Source organism: Dermochelys coriacea, chromosome 1, assembly GCF_009764565.3.
Source record: "Dermochelys coriacea isolate rDerCor1 chromosome 1, rDerCor1.pri.v4, whole genome shotgun sequence".
Lineage (NCBI taxonomy): Eukaryota > Metazoa > Chordata > Testudines > Dermochelyidae > Dermochelys > Dermochelys coriacea.
The window spans coordinates 230,847,571-230,867,996 of record NC_050068.2 but is presented as its reverse complement, the minus strand read 5'-3'; the positions used below and the strand labels follow the sequence as shown (position 1 = coordinate 230,867,996).

The 20,426-nt window shown below is 40.5% G+C and overlaps 1 protein-coding gene across 12 annotated transcripts in view; it reads left to right on the top strand.

The window, feature by feature from the left end:
* The window catches only part of PPFIBP1 (PPFIA binding protein 1), a 178,193-nt gene that overhangs the window by 118,825 nt on the left and 38,942 nt on the right, over positions 1 to 20,426 (top strand). For 4 of the 12 annotated variants that reach the window (XM_043515995.1, XM_038409972.2, XM_043515990.1 and 1 more), the window contains 8 exons: positions 1,267 to 1,380; positions 2,273 to 2,404; positions 11,997 to 12,089; positions 12,644 to 12,736; positions 14,834 to 14,948; positions 16,829 to 16,861; positions 18,364 to 18,425; positions 18,962 to 19,046. In XM_043515995.1, the coding sequence (XP_043371930.1) occupies positions 1,267 to 1,380; positions 2,273 to 2,404; positions 11,997 to 12,089; positions 12,644 to 12,736; positions 14,834 to 14,948; positions 16,829 to 16,861; positions 18,364 to 18,425; positions 18,962 to 19,046 (727 nt within the window). The remainder of the gene's footprint in view (positions 1 to 1,266; positions 1,381 to 2,272; positions 2,405 to 11,996; positions 12,090 to 12,643; positions 12,737 to 14,833; positions 14,949 to 16,828; positions 16,862 to 18,363; positions 18,426 to 18,961; positions 19,047 to 20,426) is intronic. The other 8 variants (XM_038410006.2, XM_043516013.1, XM_038410015.2 and 5 more) reach the window with 3 other exon arrangements.

Below are 20,426 nucleotides of genomic sequence, written 5' to 3'. Positions count from 1 at the left end.
CCTCAGTAGCTATGGAAACAATGGGTAGGAATAAATGGTCAGTTTTCACAATGAAGAGAGGTAAGCAGTGGGGTCCCCAAGGATCTGTACTGGGACCTGTATTACACTATTCAACGTATTCATTAATGATCTGGAAAAGGTGTTAAACAGTCAAGTGGCGAAGTTTGCTGATGAAACAAAATTATTCAAGATAGTTAAGTCCAGAACAGACTGGAAGGAGTTAGAGATATCGCAAAACTGGGTGACTAGGTGTCAAAATGGCCGATGAAATTCAATGTTGATAAATGCAAAGTAATGCATTTGGAAAACATAATCCCAATTAAGCATATACAACGATGCGTTCTAAATTAGCTGTCACCACCATGGATAGTTCTCTGAAAATTTCTGCTCAGTGGTCAACAGCAATCAAAAAAGCTAACGGCATCTTAGAAACTATTAGGAAAGGGCTAAAAAATAAGACAGAAAATTTCATATGCCACTCTGTAAATCCCATGGTGCAATCATATCTTGAATACTGCATGCAGTTCTGGTCGCCCCGTTTCAAAAAGGATATAATGAGCTTCAGAGAAGGGCAAAAATGATGATCAAGGATCTGAAATGGCTTCCATATGAGGAGAGACTAAAAAGATTACGGCTGTTCATCTTAGAAAAGAGATGAGTAAGGGAAGATATGATAGAGATCATGAATGGTGTGAGGAAAAATGAATAGAGAAGTGTTGTTTACCTTTTCACACAATTCAAAAAACAAGGGTCACCTGATGAAATTAATACGTAGCGGGTTTAATACAAACTAGAGGAAGTACTTTTTCATACAACACACAATTAACCTGTGGAACTCATTGCCATAGGATTTTGTGATGGCCAAAGGTATAACTGGGTTCAAAAAAGATAAGTTCATGGAGGATAGGTCCATGAATGTCTGTTAGTGAAGATGGACGGGGATGCAACCCCAGGTTTGGGATGAGCCTAAACCTCTGGCTACCAGGAGTGGAAGATACGGGTGGATCCACTCCATCATTGCCCTGTTCTTTACACGCCCCCTGAAGCTCTGGTATGGGCCATTGTCAGAGACAGGATACTGGACCATGGTCTGACTCACTATCGCAACTCTTACGTTCCTCCTCCGCACATAAAGCATAATTGTGGAACGTCTCCTATGTGCTGTAATTGCAGAGGTTGCCTCTTATTTATTCTTTGTCCTGCAGGGTGATAGGTGCTATATAAATTCAAGGTAGTTACGGATTTTCATATTTCTGTACTCTATAGGTAAGTGTCCTTACTGACCAGGTGGAAGCACAAGGAGAAAAGATTCGAGATTTAGAATTCTGTCTAGAGGAGCACAGGGAGAAGCTGAATGCCACAGAAGAGATGCTGCAGCAGGTATTGCGAGGAAGCCAGAGCAATTTCATTTCTCTAGCTGTCTGTGCTTAGTAGATTTGTGCTGTAGCATTGAATACTGTTTTGCCTGCTTCCGTCAGACTGGTGTGTTGAGTACAAAATTTTGGAACTTGTGGTGTCACATGACAGTGATAACTTTCTTGTTTACAGTTCTATTTTATTTCTTAAAATTGTTCTCATTCTGAGTCATGTCAGCCCTATCCTGCAGAGTAAAGATCTAGTCCTACTCTCTTTGGAGTGCCTGCACTGACTTCTAAGGGAGTTGGATTGAGGCCCTAGGTAGGATGGGTGTTGTTTCTTAGCTCTAATTTATTGTAACTCTACTTGCTGCCCTTGGCAACTGTGACAACCAGCAGGTTTGTTGGGGCAGCTGTTCCTGGGAGCTGTTCCTGGCAGCGATCACCCCACTACCCATGATCCTGGATGCATCCAAGTTAACTGCATCCGACCCGCAGTCACCAGTTGTTCAAGGATCATCTCTCTCAGTGGCTGCTGAGTTGTCAGGCCTAAAGCAAACTGACTTGCACAGGACCTGGGGATGTCCATTATTCACATTCTTTTCCTAACGGGGTGGAATTGGGCATTCCAGGGAAAAATCTCTCATTAAACTAGAGTTAGAAGTTGAGTCCTGATTGAAGAGACAGGCAGCAGTCAACAGTCAAGATAGGCATTCAGTTAACCAGGTTAACGGTGGCTGGTATTCTTTGGCTTGATAGATTGGAGGAGGAGTCCTGCCTTTCTATCCAAAAGGCCTCTAGATGCAGGAAGGCCAGTTTCCTGCTCTCTTTTTCTTGGCGCCTATCTTAATGTGGTGCTAAGCATGTAATTTTTCCTCCTCAGAATAATAACTCTGTTCCTCTTAATCTTGAATCAGGAACTTCTGAGTAGAACATCCCTTGAAACTCAGAAATTGAACCTTATGGCAGAAATTTCCAATCTGAAACTAAAGCTAACCGCTGTAGAGAAGGACCGATTAGACTACGAAGACAGATACGGAGACACAGAGGTGAGTAAAAGAGATGAACTGATCCTCAGAGCTGCATGTGGTTTCAAGTTACCTGAAGCTTTCTCTCAGTTTAACAAAAATAACTTTCCAAATTCAAGTCATTCTGAGTCAGAAAGAAATGAGATTTGAGATGAACTGGCTCATGGTGGGAATGAACGGGTACCTTGCCTTACTGTGTTCCAAACTAGCAGGTCACACTCTTTTAGAGTGTGGCTCATGTATGTCACGGCAGATTTTCAAGCATGCTCTTGTAATGAAAGACTTTGCACTGATGTTCAGTGAGAGCCAGACAGCATCTCTGACAGTTTTTAAATGTCACTCATTTGACAAGTCAGAGTGTAAATCCTGTCCCTATTGAAGTCAATGAGAGTTTTGCCATTGACTTCAGAGAAGCCATCTTTTCACCCAGAGTCTGAAATGTGTCTCAGATATCCAAAATGCCAGCAGATATACACTTAGGTCTGGATTCTGTCAGACTTTTACATGGGTGCACAAGGATGGGAGGCAGGAAGATGAATATATAGAGCCCTCCCCCCAATGAACAGCTTGAATCAAGGGCAGGCAGAATTGCAGCACACGGCTCAGCTTCCTCTGGCTGCACATGGGCTGAGAAGTGGCAACTTTAAAAATGAGTATGTTGCCTCTCTGTTCCGGAGAGCTGTTGGCCTTGTCTTCACTGCAAAATCTGTACCATTTTTGAACACAGAATGCCACCCAGAGCTCCCAGTAGGGGGCAGGGAGGGGCCTGCCCTGCACTTCCCTTTAGGCTAACACAATCAAGCCCATAATGAGCCCAACAAATGTGTGTTTTAATTTCTTTTTAGAAGATGGAGCTCTCTGGTGAGGTTCACCAGCAGTTAAGCCATTCAGCGTGCGGCTTGTTATGCACAGTATATGCACTTTTTTTGTTTTAATTTTTAAACTGACTCTTTTGCTGTGAATTTCTGCTACAAGGCTCAAACTGGCCAGTCCAGTTCCATGTGGTAACAGCGAGGGTGAATTGAGCCACCACATAGTGGTGAGCTATACCATGCCAACAATCTTCCGGTGGCTGCACAAGTTATTGCAGGCCATTTTAAGCTCTGATTTTATAAAAAGAAACTTTAAGTTTCTTACCCTTAATGTTGCAACGGTAGGATTCCAAACATGAATGAATCTGTGGAAAGAAAGAAACAGTAATGTAATTCTGGGAGGAATGACAAGCCCCATTAACTTCAATAGTGCACTCATTCTGAAGGCTAATGATAATGTAAATGTCAACGTTCATCATTTTAGCAAAGACATCTAGCTTTGAGCTTGGAGCTATGAGCAGAGCTTGCTTAGAGTTCTATTGCCTTTTCCTTGCAGTCTGATCCCAGTTTTATATGAACGATTGTTATTGCCTAAAAGCAGTGAACTTAACCAGTTCAGACAAGTGCCATACATACCAGTGCTGTAGAAATAAAATCTCCATCTGGCACAGGCAGATTGAATTCTTCTTGGTATTGGTAGTGCTGTGATGGGTCAGTCACATTATAATCGGCTGGTTCTTAGAACTCCCCCAACTTGTAATGTTCTTTGCTCACCCCCGTGACACTCAATAAAATGTGAAATTCTTTTCTAAGATAGAAAACATAAAAGATACAATGTGATCTGATCCTTACAAAGTAAACACCTCGCTGAGCAGTAAACACATCGGTACGAGTGGCAAGCATTTTTTTGGGGAGGCAACGTTTGACCCAAATGATCAAAGTAAACGCGTATTGCTGAAACGGAATTCTGCTCTGACTCTGCTTGGAAGCATCGCTTGGTTTCTTAAATAAGTTTTCTGAAACAGGTAACGGAAGTGGTTGACCCTTCAGTGCTTTTGCTTTACTCTTTTGGGGGGGGGGCGGGGGGGTCTTCTAATTACAATTTTTTCCAATCTTTCCTGTCATCCCTGTCTTTCATTTCCCTCTGCACTGCAGTCACTCCATAATGTTATAGCAGAAGTCAGACAACAGATGGAGAAAGTGGAGGTGGAACTAGCACTGTTCCAGGAAAAGAGGTTACAGTATGGGGATCAAGAGGTGACTTTTCCACACCATGCATTGCAACTGTAGACTCTGTGCAAAAGGCTTACCTGCATGGTAGCTATTAATACCAATATTTCTCTTAAATGCCTCCGAATATGCCTGATCGTGGTCTTTTATGGGAATAAAAAGAAGATGCTGTAATAAAATAACATTCAACTTAAATTGCATTTAAATGCAATTAGTGATGATGATGATGATGAAGAATAATATAGTTTTATTTGCAGGACATCCGTGCCAGAACTAATAAATTATTACTAAAATGTGTCTTACTTTTTTTCTTTTTTTTTTTTAAAAAAAGGTAACCTAGAGCTGCTTGCTTTATTACAGAACTTATTAGTTCTATGAGCTAGCTAGCCCTTCATGGCAGTAAAAAGTTGGTGACCACTCTGCATATCTGTGTTTTATAGTTCTGGGGAGTAGAATTTTAAAAAGTGCTCATTGTTGACCTAGCTCTACCCCCACTGAAGTCAATAGTCAGTTGATTTAAATGAGGCCAATTTAAGCAAAAATGGGATGGCTGTGTTGGAGTAAATTATTTAACTCAATCAGTAATCAAGTCTGTTCTGTACTTCGGAGTAATCAATACCTTCTTTGGAGGGCTCAGGACATTTTTGCTGATTGTGCTTTCTTCTGGATATGAAGTTTCTCTGTGGTTTTGTGCCTGTGAATGGCACAAGGGCAGGATTTTCAATTTGCTTAAATGTACTACTACTGCTTCCCTTTCAACTGGAAGTTAGTTTACCCTATTCACTGCTTCTCTTTAAATGAATACCTCCTTTTATTCTTTTTGCATAATTTCCTTCGTCAATTAAATCTTTGTCTCCTAGAGTGGCTGTGTCCAGTATTCTCAAATACAGTAGTTTTTCAAGGTTTATGATGTAATTAATTTCAGTAACTCAATCAGTACTGATTTATTTTTTTTCCTATATTAAATAATCCCAATTGTGTCAATCTGTTCTCTGGTAAAACCTCTCCATTTATTTCTCTCTGTATCATCTTTTTGTGCTGTGCTCTATCCAGCTTGACTGTATCTTTCTTGAAGATGGCCAAAACTGAACACTTTGGTCCAAATGTGGTGGTATGGATAACTAGGTAAACATACCTCGCAGTACTTAAGTCTTTCAAATAGGAGGAAATTTTATTTAGGGAGGGGTGTTCAATCAGCCAGACATAGAATATCAGGGTTGGAAGGGACCTCAGGAGGTCATCTAGTCCAACCTCCTGCTCAAAGCAGTACCAATCCCCAATTTTTGCCCCAGATCCTTAAATGGGCCCCTCAAGGATTGAACTCCCAACCCTGGGGTTGTCAGGCTAATGCTCAAATCACTGAGCTATCCCTCAGACATGATCCTCTACAGAGCCACAACTTGAAGTTAACTGTCCTCCCCTCAAGGTTCAAACACCACACTCCTCTGTGGGGTGAAGCTATGACATAGGTGCTGGAACTAGGGGTGCTGCCACACCCCCTAGCTTGAAGTGGTTTCCATCATATACAAGGTTTATAGTTTGGTTGACTGGCTCTCAGCACCCCCACTCTACAAATTGTTCCAGCACCCCGATCTCTGAGTGGTGCTATGTCTCCTATGGTTGCAGTTCACATCCCCCAATGCCAGTAGGGGGAAATGAGCCCCACAGCCTAAAAATGTCCTGAATGTGCCCCAGCAGCTACCCATTCCCATTACTCATGCTAGGAGCATGATTAATATGAGCAGGGGATGGAATGGGGGGGGCTGTGGGAAGACAAGAGGCTATGTGCCGAACAACCCTCATCCTCAGCATCTGAGGCCTGCCATGGAAAGTCCTCCGTACAAGGAAAAGCTATGGAGTATGAACTGCATAGGTTTTGGGGGGAGCCAAATATTGGAGCATAACGGCCTCACTTTGTGACTTCTGTCTTTTGGACATGTATGTACCTAGCCCAAGCTATCATTTTAACCCTTTTGTATGTGTGTTTTCAGAGGAGAGGTTAAATACAAGTTGAGCAGGTTCTACAAAAAACTGTCTCGTACTGGTGTTTCACTTTTCTCTCTAGGCTTGATCCAAAGCCCATTGAAGTTAATCGAACTCTTGTTGATCTCAGTGGGCGTTTGATCGGGGCCGAATGATGATATTGTGGTTTTACATCACCATATCTGGAGAGCCAGGGGAATTTGGTGCAGATGTGGCAAGTACTAGCACCAGTTCCCAGAAGTAATCTGACCGTGGACCATTACACTGATTTGTATTAGAGTAGCACTTAGAGGCTTTAGTGTACTAGCACCTTTTAAGCAATAGTCCATGCACTGAAAAGTTTATAATCTAAATCAATAAAATAGACAAAGGGTGGAAAAAAGGACAACGCAAGCAGTAGATGAGGGAACTGAAGCACAAAAAGATGAACTAGGATTTTCAGAGGAGCCTGAGAAAGTTAGGTGCTGTTGAAAATCCAAGTCTGAATGACCCAAGGTCAGACAGGAAGTTAGTGATGGAGCTGCAGATTGAATCTACATCACCTGAGCCCTTGTCCAGTGCCTAACCACATGACCATCCTTCCTTCCTACTAAAGGAGGCCAGGCTAACTGCAGTTCACTGTGTGTTACAGAAGAGGGGGAGCAGAGCTAAGGAGTGCAAAGAGTAGGATTGTGGCTGCCCACTGTGTAGATGCATAACAGGGAGGCGGAGGCCTGCTTATTCCCCCTCTTTCTCCCTGGCCCATCTGTGCAGCGATGTAGTCTGGCCCATCTGTGCTGATGCAAAGGTTTTATATAAACCTACTTCTCTGCCTTGGAAAACTGACAAAGGAATGTAATTTATAATATAATCTCATATATAACATACTTTGGCAGGAAGTGAATTGTTACTTTTTTTTCTGCAAAACTCATTAGTGATATTTCAAAAACAGAAATGTGGTCATAGATGTTCTTTAATTCTTTTTGTCACTTTGCAATAGTTGTATAATTTTAATGATGATGATTATAAATTAGACAGCACCCAAATGTGTAGGAAGAAGTTGATAGAATAAATAACAAGGCATGGTTCCTGCCTTGAAGAGTTTACAATCTAATATTAGACATGACACAAAAAGACAGTAACTATCAATAGGGGATGGGCTGAGAAAATGCTAGGCTTACAGCAATAATATTACTCATTGAGGTTGTGTGCACATCTTAACAGATCTTAGTTCTTTTTTTTAAATTAAATTAACTTGTAGGAAGAAATTTTTAAAGGGATTTTTGAATAAGGATTTGATTTTCTTTTTCTGGTATTTTCAATGTTAAACCATTTGTGATAAAGTTATAAGTAATAACCTCATCAGTTACAGACGTACACAAAATTATTTGCCAGTTGTTTTGAAGTCAAACATAGCAACAAAAAAAAATCCAAATCTATTTTGATAAAAGTAATACACAAATCTAAGGCCAGAGACGCAGGGATATGATTGAAAACTTCAACATTTTTCATGAGCAAGGTACAGTTCAGTGTATTTAATTGTGTATGTTTATAAGAAGACTGACATGCTCTATCAGGTCCCACTTCATCCCTAAATTGATGATGGGTAAGGAAGTGCCAGGTGGAGCCAAGTTATAAAGTGGTACGCTAACATAGGGATCATTAACAGACTCTTAATGATCTCTCTTTTAATTAACTTTCTAGTTCTGGTAGCTTAACTTGGAAGGGGTGTAGCTATATACCCTGACCTTCAAGTCAACTGTAAATTTTTGAAGTAGATGGAGAAGAGCTGTTTTATGTGGCAAATTTTTTCCATTCCTTGTTTAATCAGTTTAACCACAAAAACATAGTTCCTTCCCCTCCTCTTCCCACCGGTTCAGAATTGCAGTTTCTTCAGTTCTGTTTGTGGTTCACTGTTGACATTTGCCATTTTAAATGGTCTGAGCTTTCTTAATTGCCCCAGTATTGTTGTCAAGGGCATTAATTTGTGTCTCTGTAAGGCGATATTCCCCTGCGTTCACACCAAATCTGTTTTGCAGAGTGCATACTCCAAGGACACAGGCATCAACTGCTTCAAAGTGGCAGGGAGGGCCACAGCTGTATTAAACTATGCCCCAATTGCTAACAAAAACTAGAGGGCAAGAAATCGTGAAAGTCGATAGGATGGGGAGATGCCTGGTTTACCTGTGACATGCTACTCCTTGTTCCTGTTGTTACTGCATCTCAGTTCAGGGGAGCAACCCAGTCCCTCAGAAATTACAGTAATACCCCAGTCCCAACAATGACCTGCTGTCTGATACTGGGCTAGATGTGCCACTAAGCTTCCCAGAGAGCATGGGTGCTTCTGTAAGACTCATCAGTCCTGGGTAATAAACCTGATTCCCATTTGGCAGGAGGATAGTTTATTCTACCATCTTACAAATGAAGCAAGGTTAAAGGCTAGAGCTCCCAGAACCTAGTGAATGACACAGTCAGGGTCCCCATTTAACCCTTACTGCCAGAAGTACCCATTGACCAACAGAAATAGCTTAAATTAAGTTGCAATCATGGTTCAGGATAATAAAAGTTAAGTAAACTCCCCAACCCCACCCTACCCTTTTTCTGTAAGATTTATCTGCCTCCTGCTTCTTGTTTGATCTTCATTAAGAAATAAAAAATATTGCTACGTGGTCTTCAGATTCATTGAGTAGCTAGCACAGTATAACCAGTGAACTAGCTAAAAGGCAAGTAGGTGGAGAACATCTGGAACGGGCTGGAAGGCAAGTCATTCCAGCTACCCATAAATATCCTAAGAAGGGTTCCTGTCATTGGCTGGCGTGGATGAAAGTAGACTGCAGCACCTTGTATAGAAACTGGTAAAACCGAGCACCATGCTGTTGTCTGGGGCTTGAAAGTTGTTAAACTAGGAGGTTTTAGTCATTTTTCCATCCTCCTGTGCCTGTTTTCCAGGACTCATAAAAAAGCTAATATATTTTTCTTGAGTGTTTTTCAGGTGAAACAGCATTACAGTTGCTGCAGTGCATTTTAAGAATGCACTTTTAGCCAAAATGTAATACTGGACTGGAAATCCGAGGGTAAACCTCAGATTAACTAACAAAATTAGACATGATGAATAAAAAGCTAGCCAGAGGCTTCTTTCAGACCCTCAGCACTCAGGGAAATGTTTTCCCCTGCCAAACAGCAAGTTCAATGTACCTTTTGTTGTTTTCCAGCAAGCCATGCCTTGTTTACTTTCATGGAAGAGACATTCTGCCCGGTGGTGAATGTTCTGTGTTAAAGAAGCTGAGGATTCCAAAGACACATGCTGCTCATTTCTGCTTGGTTTAGCTACCTGAGGATGTTTATGTAATCTAGGACAGTTTCTTCCCCTGTGCTCTGCAAATACAGATACAAAGGATGCCCAATTAATTGTACTTATCATGCGTGAATCCTCAAAAGATTTGACAGCTCAGTTGGGAAGTTTATCTCAGAGGATAGTCTGGTGGTGAAGGCACTGGACACTTGGGTTCAATTCCTGGGTCTGCGACAAACTTCCTAGTTGACCTTGGGCAAATCACTTAATCTGTGTCTGCCTCAGTGTAAAATGGGGATGTTAATAATCATCAGAAAGGCTAAGATTTTGTCATAGATATTTTTAGTTAAAGTCACAGACAGATCACGGGCAATAAAAGAAAAATTCATGGAAGCCCATGACCTGGCCGTGAAAATATCCATGACAAAAGGTGGAGCCACTGGGCAGATGTGGGGGTGGGAGCTCTGGGGCCCCCCACCACCTGTGAGGGCTTGGAGATCCAGGATTCCCCTCTGCCTGTGGCTGGGAACTGCAGGATCCCCTGCAGCCCAAGGTGGAGGGGAGCTGTGGGGGGCTTGGCCAGGAGCTGCAGGATCCTCCCCCCGTGGGGGCTTGGAGCCCCCTACGGCAACCATGCTGTCAGGGTGGCAGGGATTCCCCTGCCGTCCACTGGGGCCGGGAGCAGCGGGGTCCCCACCTTCTACCTGCAGCAGTGGAAAGCTGGAGCAGCAGGGGGCCCCCTTCCACCCGTCTAGGCTGGGAGCAGTGGGGGGCCCCTACTGCCCACTGGGGCTGGGAGCTGAGGGGGTCCCCCCTGCCACCCATGAGGGGTGAGGAGCTTGAGCTGCGGGGGTCCCCCTGCTGCCTGCGGTTTCCGCGACCTCAGTGACAAAATCGTAGCCTTAATCATCAGCATACTTCCTTGAATCTTGATTGAAACACTGTCAACCTTGGGTTTAGTCCCCATCTCTTTTAACAAAGAGTTCTACAGCTGGTATTCCGCTGCTCCAAATGTTCTACCTCTCCCCCCCCCCCCACCCCCTCCCCAAAAAGAATGTTGAAACCTGCTTGTCCCTAGCTGCATCACTTTGGGTGAAGCATAGCTACTTCGAAAAGGTCAGGAAGGGCATGGCAGTCTTTGCAGAGGTCCGATCCCAATCCATTAGGGTTAGGATTGTGAGCCTAGCTCTGAAGCAAAAGGGGAGTCAGTGGAGTTCACAAAGCACACACGTGACAGTGTTCATCACAGCTTTTGTTACTTATGAGGCATGTGGATTTCAGCCTTTTGGTGGCAGTTGCATTCACCCCCTCGTGGTGTATGTTGCAATGCCATCTAACTTAACATGATCAAAAATACGGAACACTATGAATAATATCCCATTCGTTTCAGTGACAATATAGATACAAAGATTGATAATAGGATGTCATCTGCTGAGACTACATGCACAAATAAGGTGAGCATAATTTGGGTTCACATTGTGTTATCTTTTCTCAATGCTCTCCAATAATAGGTCTATTTCATCTTGTTGTGTAGCCTCGGTTAAATATAACTTGCTTATATAGACCCTTTATGAAGCCAAATTTTGATTTTGTATAACTGGAGGGGTTTTATTCTGAGTGACTACTATTTTACCATATGTATTTTAGAGAGAGGACCAGAAATGAGACCTAATTTCATAGGAATATTGAAGAGTTACTGGGACAGAGTCTCCATTTCCTTGTCATTCACACCTGTGCAAAATGGGTGTCAAATGCTACCAAATCAGGCCAGTAGCATTTTCCATGCACATTCTAGTCACAGGTATAAATGACTACATGAGGTGCAGGATGGTGGAGGATCAGGCTGCTATTTTTCTTAAAGTTGATAAATCTGATTGTTACCTGCGTGCATTAATTTGGTGCTTTGAGGAGGAAACCTGGAAATCTGTGGGTCTGATTCTCAGTTGCATGAAGATCTTTTTGCTGTTCTGGAAATATAAAGGTGCTATGAAGGGGTGGCGGCGGGGGGGATGGGACGCTGTGGACATAGCTTACAGTGGCAGGTGTGCTCCCTATCTTTTCCTCCCCTGCTTCCCTCCTTCATTCCTGTATTGAATGTAGGAACTTGGAATTGGAGCCCATGGATGGTCCACCAAGCTCTGAGTTGCTTGAATATTTATCCTGACCTAATTTTGAACTTTGAAGTGTCTGTATGCACAATGTGTGTGGGTTGTTTTTTGGTATTGCTTTGTTTTTACTTTCCCACTGATGTATGGTTGTTTAGCTGGTCTGTTTTGTTTATTGAATTTCTGGTTTTTTTCTTTTTCCTTTCACTCAGAGTTTGATGCAGGAAATCAATGAATTACGGTTAAGAGTGGGAGAGATGGATAATGAGAGACTTCAGTACGAGAAGAAGCTTAAATCCACCAAAGTAAGTTACACTGAGGGAAAGAGGGGAGAGATGGGCGTAAGCTGCAAATTTTGGAACTCTATCTGGTTTTCAAACATCCTGAAGTCTTGGGAATTTGCAGATCGAGGGCTTTTGTGATGCTCCATTTAAAAAAAAAAAAAACAGACGGGCCATTTGCAAATTTCATATCAGCTTCTGATTTCAAACCTCAACACAAGTTCAGGAGAGTTCAGATCAGGGCCATGGGTTCAGCCCCATTTCTGAGAGGCACCATTGCTTTAGTTAACTAGCTGCAAGCAGCAATTTTTGTATTTAAATTCTGTTTAGATATTTGTATGCTTGTGGATCAGGGAACATCATTTGTAATGAGAAAGGCATGGACCATGGGTGGTATGAAAACTGAGCATTATTTTCTTTTAAATGTGCTATAAATTATCCGTGTTTACCCTGAAGAGAAAGCAATTCTAGCATGCCATTTCTCTAAGTATCTAACTCTGTTGTGAATTCTATTATCTATCTAGCCTTGTTTCTTTTCTATCATTAGTTTTCTCTCACTCCTCTGTCTCTGTCACCAGTCTTTAATGGCCAAACTTTCTAGCATGAAAATCAAAGTGGGTCAGATGCAGTATGAAAAGCAGCGGATGGAGCAAAAATGCCAGATATTAAAGGTGTAGTAGATTGTGGGTAATATTGGGCCTGTTTTTGAATCCTTTCTGCACCACTGCTTTGTGGTCTGTGTTTGCATCTTGCTGTCATGCTGTCTGTGTTTTTTATTGATTACTTTCTGTTGACATGCAGTGTGCTCTTTCCACTAGAAACTAAACCTTGTGAAATGATGTTCCTAACAAACTGTTTTTAGGGCATAAATAGGACTTTACAGGGATTTCAGTGGTTCACAGGCCTTGGGTGGTTTACCCACAACTTTATTTTAAATTTAAAGTATCCCCCTTCAAAGGGGTAATTTTCACTCCTACAGCTTGCATTCATATTCAGAAAAAGCTCTTACTGAGCTGCTTATAGAAGTACAGACTCGCAAACTAATTTCACATGAATTTCTTACTAAAGACTTGTTAATGTATTTTTAAACAAGAAAATAATTGTTGTAATACATCATCTTCCTCAAATAGTATGAGCATAATAAATTAACAGACCATATGTTGAATTAATTGGGGAAAGTACCCTGCATCAGAAACTGAATGCAACTCCAATTTAAATCTCAATTATTATACTAAAAACTCTTAAAGATTCTAAGATAGGGACACGTTTTTGGAAGAATGTAGGGCCCAAACCTGCGTGCCCTGTAAAACTAAACCTCCCACTCTGAAACCAGTACCAGTTTGGAGTGTCTGGGGAATGCAAAATCAAGCCTTTTTTTCTGGAAACACTGGAATCACTAGTGAAGCTCAGGAAGGTATTTCAATCCAAATGTTACATTTTAGCGTATCTGTTTCAGGATTTAATAGAACTGTTAAAAATTGCAAAGGCAATTTTGAGTTTTGCTTTTAAAAAGAAAGTTGAACAAATGCCATTTTACAATTATCAAATACGCTTTCACAAAGGGTAAAATCCTATTCCAGCTATTCCCATAAGAAATCCCAGTGAGACCAAAGGAACATGTTGTTGTTCAGGTTAGCAGAATTTGGCCCAAAGTTTGGAAACAAAATTTAATGCTGGGTCAGTGTGTATGGGGGTAGATACAGTTCAGAAGCATTTATCTGACCCCAAGAACCATTTGAGCTTTGAGTGTTCCAGTGAAATGGGATCCATATCCAAGCCACCCTCTTTGATTTTGGTTTACAAAACCGAATCATGGCTGAGGTGTTGCAATAGCAAACCCAGCTAAAGTGTAAGTTATAGGTGAACTAACCTGTGTAGGTGCAGTGACCCGATCCTATGTTGTCTGAATGGAAAGTGAGCATAGATAGACTATCTAGTCCAGGAGGTTTGGTTGGTTTCCTTATTTAGACCCTCACTGCTAAAACTGCTTGTGACTTATTTTCTTTCTTTCTTGTTTGAATTGCTTTTCAGAGTGTTTGGCTTTTTTTTTTTTTTAATATTATGACTGTTTTTCTTTCATAGTCAGTTGTGCGTATTGATAAAACTGTTTAATGGCCTGTTTTGAGACAACGCTGTATTTAAAGAGGAAATAAAACAACATCTATTAGCCTTCAAACACATGCAGTAAGCGCATACACCCCATGTGTTTGGATACTACGTGATAAAATACTAGGCCGAAAATATAGCACGATTCAATTATTATGCAATTCTGTTTCACTTTCAGCACTTCGAACATACAAAGTGCTGTGAAAGTGCCGTGAAGCATATAGCCTCATCCCCTTTAATTTTACTATTTGTGCATGCTAAAACGAAATGCCTTTTTTTTCCCCAATGCTACTTTTAATTCAGACAAAAAAAATCATACATTTAAATTGGTGATGGTACTTGCATGGAAAATTTGGTCTGAATCCAAACTATTTCCAAGTTTGGGGCTGTTTTGACCTAGGAGAAGGGTCTGTCCTGTTAGAAATAGCAGCTTTACTGCAAAAGTTGAGATTCAAAGTTTTGGGGACAGATTCTCATCTGATGTTATTTCAATGGGCCCATAACAGTTTGCACCAGATTAGGCTCTTCTCCCTGGGCTTCTTAGGTGTGAAATTTTGGTTGGGAACCATCTCTAACTTAAATAGTAAAAAAAATATTTTAAAATCCTCTTCAAAACTTAAACCTTGTTCTTCTCATGGATAAATGATTTTGGATCTATACAGGATGAACTGGCATCTTTGAAAGAGAAATTGGAACAGAAGGAAACAGAAGTAAGAAAGTTACAAGAAAAATTGGTTTGCAAGATGAAAGGAGAAGGAGTTGAAATAACTGACAGAGGTAAGAACAAAAGAGGCTCTCGGTTAAGTGGAGGTTTCTAGAGGTGTCTTTTGCACAGTTGTAGTTATGCCTTACCTGTTTTAAATAATTGTTTCTGTCAATTGTTATAAGAGAATCATTGTTATAAACCTCAGTTTTCTCACATTTTGCCAGCATATTTATTCCTTTTTTAACATATTCTGCAAGTATTCACAAAGCAATCCTAAAACCTACAATAATGGGTTGTTGATTTGCTTTAAAATAAGGTGACCAAGTGTTTACAACTCTGAGGCCCTGTCTACACTAGAAAGGGTTTGCTGGGAATACCTCCCAACCCCATGGAGATGAAGCTTGTAACTGCAAAAGTATAGTTTACTGCTCTAATGGAGTAAGTTATACTGGCAAAAGGACTTTTTTGTGGGTGGGGTATAACTCCATCTATGTTGGGACTTGGCATAGCTAAATCAGTTGGGGTAAAGGAAGAAAATCACTCCCCTGACCAATTTAGCAGTGCTGATAGGGTTGCCAACTCTGACCAAAGCTATCCCAGATTTTTTTCCCCAACATGACATGTCATTTTCTTAAAATGTCCTATTAAAAACTCCCGGATTGCTTTCAATAGTCACCGAGAGATCGATGCCAATTCTGGGAGACTCCAGGCCAGTCCTGGAGGGTTGGCCATCCTGAGAGCTGACAAAAATTTTAAATGTAGAGCAGGCCTAATTGGGTGAAATTCAAGACATGAGCACGAGGCCTACCTACACTACTTGGAAGTCCCACTTAAACCCTATCAGAGTCCTACTTATACCTGAATTTTCATGAAGAATTGTCATTGTGGTCAACATTTTCCAGTTTCTCAGTGAAAAACTGGAAACCCAAACCTTTTAAAGAAAATTTTTAAAAATCGGTTATGGGGATTTCTCAGAAGATTATGGGGATTTTTAAACGTTTTTTTTTTCCTCCAAAATTTGCCACAAAAAATAATTGGCATTTTCTGACCAGCTCTCACTTCGCTTCTCAGTAATATACACCAGCTATAGTCAGTCTTAAGATTTCTGAGATTCCATTAGTTTTGTAAAATATGCTTCACTACGTTTGCTAGACTAATGTGAAGTATTATTGTACTATGAATAAATAAAACTAACTAGATTTCAATTGCCAAGATGAATGTATAAAATACATTGTGTATATTACCTTGCAATTTTTGTTCACTTACTAATTTTCTAATGTTGTTTTTATTTATTACTTATATTGAGCTTTTTCCTGGGAGGTGCCAAGCATCCTCAACTTCCCTGTTCCCTTTGATTTATGGTACTGAGCCATAATTTGCAAAGTTCACTTGCACACAGGGGTCTCCTAGTCATTACTGTGAATGAACCAAGGTTCTGTTGTGTTTGGAAAATATTAAAGAATGCATTTTTTACAATGAATGCAATTGAAATATTTGCAGATTATCTGCCATGTTTGCAGATTTATGCTTGCCTGAGTAATTATATTCTGTTATCTACTATTAGTTGTTAGTACAAGTATAATATATTTCATGTCTAGTGTTACGGTAAGAGCAGTCTGTTGGGATAAATACTATACGAGACAATGTATGTGAAAACATGCAGGTGGGAAAAAGTGCTGAGGCCTCGTATAAAGGCCAGTTGTATAGACTCTCATGCCAGAGCCATTACCAAGTAATCCTGTTTGGTTTTAGCAGGTGAGTAGGGAGTACTTGTGTGCAAGGTTGTAGGATTGGGCCCTTTAAATTATAAATGTTGTTTGTTTTACTCTTGTTGTCAGAGGGTAAGGAATGATTCACTGCTGACTCCAACAGTAACAGCATATAATGTTAAATGGTATTTAATGTCATAACCTGTATGCTAATTTCAAATCCACTGGGTTTTCCTGCACAGATGAAAATTGTAAAAAGAAGCTCAAAGACAAAAGTAAGGTTTCCTAGTATCTTTCCACGAGCATTTATACTTCAGAAGTTCTGTACAATATAGCTTTCTGCATGTGTTTTTAAAACTGCTTTAACAGAAGCTGTTAGATTGCCTCATCTATAACCCTCAGTTACCTTATTAGAAATGAAGGGAGATTTCAATAGGCTATGACTTTTAATATGAATCTTTTTATTGAAAATCTAATAAACAAAATCTTTGGCTTCCTGAAGCAGCCTGAGAGAGGGAGCCTGCTATACTTGTTCATTTCTAGGTGGTTTATACGCCCGTTAGATATGGCTCATCGTAGAAAGGCTTGTAAGAAATTAAATTGATCCTGCTAAGAAGTACTTTTACAGATGGTTAAATAGATTTTTCTTCATAAAAGGCACATAAAAATAAAACGTATCCCTCTATATTAAGTGCATTCGCAATACGGTAGGCCAAATTCTCTGCTGGCATAATTCAACTGAAGTCAGTGGAGTTGCACCAGCAGAAAATTTGTGTAGCTAACTTTAAACAGCTTTATGAATCCAGTGAGCCAGTTGTGCACAGGATGATATATTTTATACATCTTTCTTTGGTCGTCCGTTTTGCGGAGGAAGAACTTTCTTCACCCCTTCAGCAGTAATCCTCGGTTATATTTGTTGGTGTGCGATAATCTGTAGCAGATTAAAACACTCATCTGTGATGTTACAAAGCGGAATTTTTGCTTTTTCATCCTTTTTGATCACTCTTCCATATTTGTAACTTATTTAATTTTAAAGCTGCATTTGCTCATTCTAAATAGGTAGATTTCTAATAGAAATAAAGAAAATCCAGACCTCTTTAAAAAAAAAATCCCCTCTTTTTACATATTTACATTATGGCGTTTACATATTTTGTAAGTGAGGATTATAGATGAAGCACAGTTTGTACTCATCTCTGTTTTAAGGATCCTTTTCTACATCTAAACTACAACACACATTCTAGCATGACTGCTCATCACAGTGAATACATATACCATTCCATCATGCTGTTCTCATCCATTCTGGGCTATGACTAAGCCTCATGGCACAATGCTTTTCTCACCATGTCCCACAATCCACTGCTTAATTCCATTGCTTTGTATACCTGGGTTGATAAAATGTCCTATGGAATGTTTGGCTGTTATAATGGACTGTTTTGTTGCACTCCTACTGTAATGTTTTTATTTTGGAGCTCTTCATTATAATTCTATTATTTAAAGGATTGAAATAACACAGGAAAGGCATCACTGATTGATTTAGCAGTTTCCTTAGTATTGTTTAGGATATGAATATTTGCTAAATTCAGTCATTCAGTTATTGAAAACTGCTTCCAAAAGAGAATGTTGTGAATCTTGCTTTCCATTTCAGATTGAAATTATTTTAGTGGTTTGCATTTTGTTTGTTTTTCTTGTAAACATAGCTTCAGAAATTGTCAGGATGCTTTCTTCCATTTACTTTCTCATTTAATCTGACTTGTGCAATTGTGTTGTATACTTTTAGATATAGAGGTACAGAAAATGAAGAAGGCTGTGGAGTCTCTAATGGCAGCGAATGAAGAAAAGGTAGCAAAACAGCCATTAGTTCAGCATTCGTTCATTGTGTGAAGTTATACCTCTAGTACGATCAGCACATGGGCAGCATGTAAATTGTTACAGTTCATTTTGAAGATTAATTAATAAATTGTATCCTGTAAATCTTACCCATGCAAGTAATCCTTACTCACACAAGTAGTGCCATTGAATTCAGTGGGACTACTCGCATGAGTAAAGGTTTGCTGCTCAAGACCTATCTCGTAAAGTGCTTTGAAAATGTAAAGCTCTACATAGCACTTCTATGAATTATGGGCCAAATATGAAAAGGAGCTTTCTATAAAGTGTATTTAGATCCTGAGTTTTGGTTATGTCCTTTGTACAGAAACCAGTTTTCACCAAATATAAATCCCGGTTTGGATTTCCAGCACTCTTCAAGCTCTGAGCTTTTATCCTCCTCTGTTTTCTTTAAATCTGTTAGACAATTTAATTTATTTAGGTTTTAATTTCTTATTTTTGACTCTTCATAAAAAATCACAATCACAACGTGGATCCTCCCTTTATTTTAGGATCGAAAGATAGAAGAGCTGCGACAATCCCTGAATCGGTATAAGAAAGTGCAAGACATGGTGGTAATGGCTCAGGGAAAAAAAGGTACAGTGCAAGTGCAAAGATTTCCCACTTTGCTAGCATTTAAACTGCACAAATACTGTCATACCATTAGATATTTAACTCTCAGACTTATTATCTTTCCAGGTAAGAGTATATTAAGACCCTGTTCCTCAACTAGTGTAAATTGGTGTAATTCCATTGCAAGCAATGCAGTTACACCAATTAACACCAGCGAGAATTGGCCTTGATGATTTTATAGGGAGCAGATAGTGACTCCTATCACTTAGGTCGCCTGACATTTTCCATTTTAAAAGATTCTTGTGCCTTTTGTTCTTTTTGAGAAGCTCTGTCACCTCCATTGATTGCCACAGGCCTTTGAAATGCAGCAAAGGGAAAGTCCTTGGGCTAGAGAAATTCCTTTTCTTTATCCCATGAAATTCCATCGAGGTTTAACTGTTAAAAATAACCATTCCCCCTCTCTTGCTTGCATTCCTTAGGGAGAATTGGCAGCCTGCCAAAATAATAAATTGGACATGAATGTTCTAAAGAGCTGAGCTCACCACCACCACCGAAGCAACAGCATCACAGATTGCACTGGGAAAGTCTGAGAGCTGCTAGAGCAACTGTAGCAGTAGGTGATGGGCAGGAGAGAGCCAGGCTTGGGCTCTCCCCATCCTCATCACATCCTTTGGAGCCAGCATGTGGCCTCAAGATCACATCCTCCCTCTGGAGGACATGACTTAGAAGAAGAGCACACCCCCACACGCAAGATCACATCCCCTCTTCTGTGGGATGGGAAGAGAGAAGGAACCAGGTTGGGCCAGGCTCCCCCGACCATCCCTTAGAGCCAGTAAATGGTACCAATGGCGTACCCCCCCTCTGGGATCACAGACTTTTCTACTGCCAGATAATGTACTCAGTCCCATAGCTCAAGTGGTAGAATTCTGTGCTTTAAAAAAGATTGTTCAGGTTTCCTACTCAAACACTCAAAATTTAGAAAATGCCAGAGGATGAAGGTTGTCTGTACAATCTTAATTTAGCCTCCTTGTGCATATGCGTTATGACACAGCCTTTAATTACATGATCACATACTGTGTCTTCCACAAGACTCCTGCTTCATTCATTGCACAGGTTGGATCTTATAGCACATCTGTTCCTAAAAGATTTAGTCTTGGTCAATAACTATTAAAACAGATGCTGGCATTTTACCAGCGGGAAGGCTGCCTAACATTTTACCAGCTAGAGTCTGAGAGTGTACAGACTGCAGACCTTATGAAGGAAGCACAGTGACCTGCAGTGCTGAATTACCTTGCATCGGAAACTGATTTTGTCACTCTGAACCTCTAGAAGGTTGCAAAGGACCAACCCCAAACCTCCACAGGGCTGAGAACTGACTTGTTAGTCCCCGACAAGGCGGTTTAG